The sequence below is a fragment of the Vitis vinifera genome, chromosome 2 (genome assembly GCF_030704535.1).
Source record: "Vitis vinifera cultivar Pinot Noir 40024 chromosome 2, ASM3070453v1".
NCBI classification, from domain to species: domain Eukaryota; kingdom Viridiplantae; phylum Streptophyta; class Magnoliopsida; order Vitales; family Vitaceae; genus Vitis; species Vitis vinifera.
Genome location: NC_081806.1, coordinates 11,900,635 through 11,905,548, shown reverse-complemented (window position 1 = coordinate 11,905,548; position 4,914 = coordinate 11,900,635). Strand labels below are relative to the sequence as shown.

Below are 4,914 nucleotides of genomic sequence, written 5' to 3'. Positions count from 1 at the left end.
ATATATTTATGATGTTATCCTTACGTCAAAACCGTGTTTCGAGTTTCAACCAATGATAACTTTTTGTGGTTGAATGACAAGGACAAGTTTTGGAAACATTTCTACTCGGGTCCTTCTTTTCCCTGGTTGATTTCCAAGAACAAGAGGAAGAATAGTGGGGGACTTTCCTTTTGGAAATTAGTAAATTACTTGGGTGTTGGGTAAAGGTGCAAAAGGCCAAACGCGTCAAATTGGAAAAAGCCAAGCCATCAGCTCAAGTGGGACCAAACTTTACAAACAGGGTCAAATAGTTAACAGTTTAAACAAAGTAACAGGCTAAACTCTAGGCCCACGTCCAAAGCCCAACGGTCCAATCTAGAACAAAGTTAAAGGACTAACAAATTTAATTATTGCTTTGAAAATAATCCCTAAGATATTGTAGGGAAAGAAAAAGTAACGAAAAGAAAAAAAGAAGCCATGCCTCCAAAGCCCTGATGGTTACGAAATTATACTGTTGATTATTGGTACTGATATCCTTCTTTGTCTTGTGCTTTTGCTTTTCTCTTTTTGCCTTCTCTTCGTCCTTTGTTATGAGTCCTGAGAAAACCTTCGTTTCTCTTGATACTTTCCTTGTGAAGAAGGAAATGATAGAAAAAGGGTAAATGAAAAAAGCAAAGGGACCAAGCTTTTGCATGTGCTCTCCTCCAAGATCAATGATTCCCGGTAGAATAAATCTAGTGTTCTTTTTTGCTTTTCTTACTCGTCAAAACTTGTAGTGTAGACTATAGACTGTATGTCGCGTATCAATGTCATGTAATTTACAAGACGTATTAGAATCCTAATCTGGATTGGGAAACTTCTCTACTTCTTAATCATCTCACACGAGTCGTATGAGTTGGTTTTGATGGACAATAATAAATAATCTAAACATGCTATAAAAACCATTAAATAGCAATTAGGTCATAGACAGAATTATAGATAGATCGGAAAACATATCTCCCGCCATTGCCATTCTACAGGTTAAAATGTGTTTTGCTATTTTTGGGTTTCAGGTGCTTCTAAACCTTCATAACCTCTACTTAGATGGTGTTTTGAAAAACTGAAAAGAGATTGCAAGCTTAGGGGACCTTACTCATTAGTGGTTTTGACTCGTTTTAAAGACTTTCTCCATCATCGAGTCTGCCTAGAGCGTGCACAGAACATGGAGTATTGCTGTGAATGTGGTTCCGAGCTTGAATCCTCATTCCTAAATTGATGGAATGATGTGGACCACATTCCGAATCACATCTTCGGTTTATTACCGAAGATGCAGGAGAAATAAAATCCCAATAGGTTTATTATATAAATGTAAACAACTGAAAAGACCATTCCATGTATGCCTCTTTTTTTGTGCACAGATAATTAAGGAAAAGAGAGAATGGCGGAGTCTGTTGTAACCTTTCTACTCAACAAGCTTGCAACCTTACCACAGCTGGAACAGTTGAAACTGCTGAGAGGGGTTTGGGGAGACGTTGAATACATCAGAGATGAACTAGAGCGCATGAAGGCCTTCCTGAGGGTGGCAGATGCAATGGAAGAGAGCGACGAGGAACTCAAAGTATGGGTTAGGCAGGTCAGTGATGTTGCTTATGACACTGAAGATGTTCTCGATGAATTCTCACATCACCTTGCAGTACATCCCCAACAGGAATGGTTTTGCTGTTGGCTTGATATGATCAGCTTTTGCACTCCCAGCAACTGGACGAATCGCCTCCGAATTGCCTATAAAATGCAGGGCATCAAATCCAGAGTCATCAATATTTCTGAGGGGCATAGGAGATACCGTTACAGATCCGATGTTGCAAGGCAAGAATGCTCAAGCTCCATTACTACTGCTGCTACGAACATTCATGCAAGAAATATCGAGCGTAGAGGGGACGCACTTCTACTGGACGAAGCTGAGCTGGTGGGCATCAACCAGCACAAAAGCTTGCTGATCGAGTGCCTTGTAAAGGGCGGGTGCGGAGCTGGACTCAAGGTGGTTTCAGTTGTTGGGATGGGGGGACTAGGGAAGACTACCCTAGTGAAGAAAGTGTATGACGATATTGAAGTGAGGAAACACTTCGAAAGCCACATGTGGATCACAGTTTCTCAATCATTCAAGACTGAGGAGCTACTAAAGGACATGATTCGACAGCTCTACGACGGGATCAGGCAACCAGTGCCCAATTCTGTGGACATGGGGAGCAGCCAAATGCTGAAAGCATCCATCAAAGACTTCCTGCAACAAAGGAGGTACCTACTCATTCTAGACGACGTATGGGACTTACATGCTTGGGAAGCATTAAAATATACCTTGCCTAACTGCAATTGTGACGGCCGAGTATTGCTCACAACACGTAATGTTGATACAGCTTCGACGGCCTGTAAAGAGTCCCATGGTAATGTCTATACTTTGAAGCCCTTATCTCAAGAAGAGTCCTGGACTTTGTTTTGTAAAAAGACATTTCCGGCTGAGTCTTGCCCTTCCTATTTGGAGGGTATCTCTAAATGCATCCTACAAAGATGTGAGGGTTTGCCTCTTGCAATTGTGGCGGTCAGCGGCGTTTTGTCAACAAAGGACGGCATCGATGAATGGGAGAGTGTGTATCGCAGCCTTGGTGCTGAGCTAGAAGGCAACAACAAGTTCGATAGCTTGAAGGAAATATTGTTACTCAGTTACAATGATCTGCCTTATTATCTAAAATCATGTTTCTTGTACATGAGCATCTTTCCTGAGGATTATCTGATAAGGCGGATGAGACTTATTCGGTTATGGATGGCTGAAGGGTTTGTGGAAGCAAAAGGAAGAAAGACCCAAGAAGAAGTGGGAGAGGGCTACCTCAATGAGCTTGTCAATAGAAGCTTAGTCCAAGTCGCTACCAGAACTAGAAATGGAAGGGTTAGCACCTGCCGCGTCCATGACCTTTTGCGCGAGATTATAGTATCAAAGTCAAGAGGAGGCCAAAACCTGGTAGCAATAGCCAATGAAGAAAATGTAAGGTGGCCTGAAAAGATAAGACGCCTTGCTGTTCATAAGACCCTGGAAAATGTACCTCAGGACATGGAGCTGGGTCAGCTGCGTTCTCTGCTCATGTTCAGCTTACCATCCGGGGACTGCATTCCTACATTGTCTAGTGGTGGTCTTAGGCTGCTCAAGGTGTTGGATTTGCAAGGTGCACCCTTGGAGATTATTCCAAATGAAGTTTGGAATCTATTCAATTTGAGGTACCTGAGCTTGAGCAGAACCAAGGTGAAAGTGATCCCAAGCTCTATTGGGAAGCTTCAAAACCTTGAAACTCTGGATCTTAAACATTCCTATGTCACTGAGTTGCCAGCAGAGATCCTAATGCTCCATCAGCTCCGCCATCTCCTGCTTTATCGTTACGAGAAACAAACTTCTTCACCCTTCCACTCTACTTATGGTTTCAAGGCACCCCAGGGAATGCAAGCCTTATCCTTCCTACAAAAGCTTTGTTTTGTAGATGTAGAGGAGGGCAATGGTGTGATAAGTGAGGTGGGGCACCTGAAGCAACTGAGGAAGTTGGGCATTATCAAGTTGAGAAAGGAAGATGGGATGAATTTGTGCTCTTCCATTGAAAAATTAAGCAACCTCCGGTCGTTGGATGTGACTTCAATACAAGATGATGAGATGATTGACCTGCAATGCATGTCTTCGCCTCCTAGGTTCCTGCAACGCCTGTGGCTACAGGGGCGTCTAGAGAAGATGCCACACTGGATCTCTTCACTTGACAACCTTGTCAAACTACGCCTGAGGTGGAGTCGCTTGAGGGACGATCCTCTTGTGCTCCTTCAAGCTTTGCCCAGTCTCGTGGAACTTCAACTTCGCCATGCGTATGAAGGTGAATCCTTATGCTTCAAGAGTGCAGGGTTCTTGAGGCTTAATATTCTGCATTTCCATAAACTAGAGAGACTGAGACGGGTGACAGTGGAGGATGGGGCGATGCCTCGTCTTGAAAGATTAGGAATTTTCTACTGTAAACTGCTGGAGAAGGTGCCCCAGGGCATTCAGTTCCTCACGCAACTGAAGTCCCTCGATCTTGCTGAAATGCCGAATGAATTTATTGGGAAGCTACAGGACAGAAGTGGGGAAGATTATTCTGTAATTGAGCACATCCCAGATGTTCGTTACACCTATTGGGTCAACAACCAATGGAAGCAATATCGCCTCTAGGTGAGGCTTGAGAGTGGTTATCTTTAGAGTGCGTTTGATAACGATTCCTAAGTGTTTATGGTATTTTTAACAAAATTTTTATTTTTAAAGTATTATAAAGGCTAGAAATACTTCCTAAAATCACTACTATATGTACTCTTATGTCTTCGGCAACCGTAAATTTTGTTTCTGATTGTCCAACTTTACATTCTATTAGCTAGTTTCTTTATTTCATTTTGTACAAGTAATTTGGGATCATATTCCAAAATTGGAACTTGTGAGACTGTTGATTGTAAAATTTTCATTAAATAACTCTTAAATCAGCGATTATTCCTCCATCAGCCCAAAGCACCATGCTCATACTACTGAGCTTTGCTATCACTCCCTGCTTCGTGAATTGTACTTGCACTCTCAACCAGTTGGCGAAATGCCAAAGGCGCAGCTCATAAATTTGAGTTTTCTACTGCACTTGGTGGAATCCAAACTGCTGAAAGGCCTCTTGAGCCTTGATGTCTCAGCTTCTTCACAATGAAGTTCAGAAAAAGTACCTGGGGCGAAATTGTTCTGCTATTTCATAGTAAGGGCGATTGGGAAGTGTTTTAAAAAACAAATATGAAAAACAACTTTTGAGAGACAGTTTTTAAAAATAATTCAGTGTTTTTAGAAATAAAATTAAGTTTGGATGCTGAATTCTAAAAAACAGTTTTTATTCTAAAAAAAATATTTTGTTGAATTAAAAAAAA

At 41.8% G+C, this 4,914-nt stretch overlaps 1 protein-coding gene across 1 annotated transcript; it reads left to right on the top strand.

The window, feature by feature from the left end:
• The first annotated feature begins 1,396 nt into the window (after nucleotides 1–1,396).
• LOC100854691 (disease resistance protein RPM1) lies at nucleotides 1,397–4,192 on the top strand. Its single transcript, XM_003631421.4, has one exon. The coding sequence runs from the start codon at nucleotides 1,397–1,399 to the stop codon at nucleotides 4,190–4,192; it is 2,796 nt and encodes a 931-aa protein (XP_003631469.1).
• Nucleotides 4,193–4,914: the final 722 nt, after the last annotated feature.

Bases quoted from the DNA above. Each gene is read 5' to 3' on its own strand.
- LOC100854691 (XM_003631421.4), top strand. From the start codon at position 1,397: ATGGCGGAGTCTGTTGTAACCTTTCTACTCAACAAGCTTGCAACCTTA.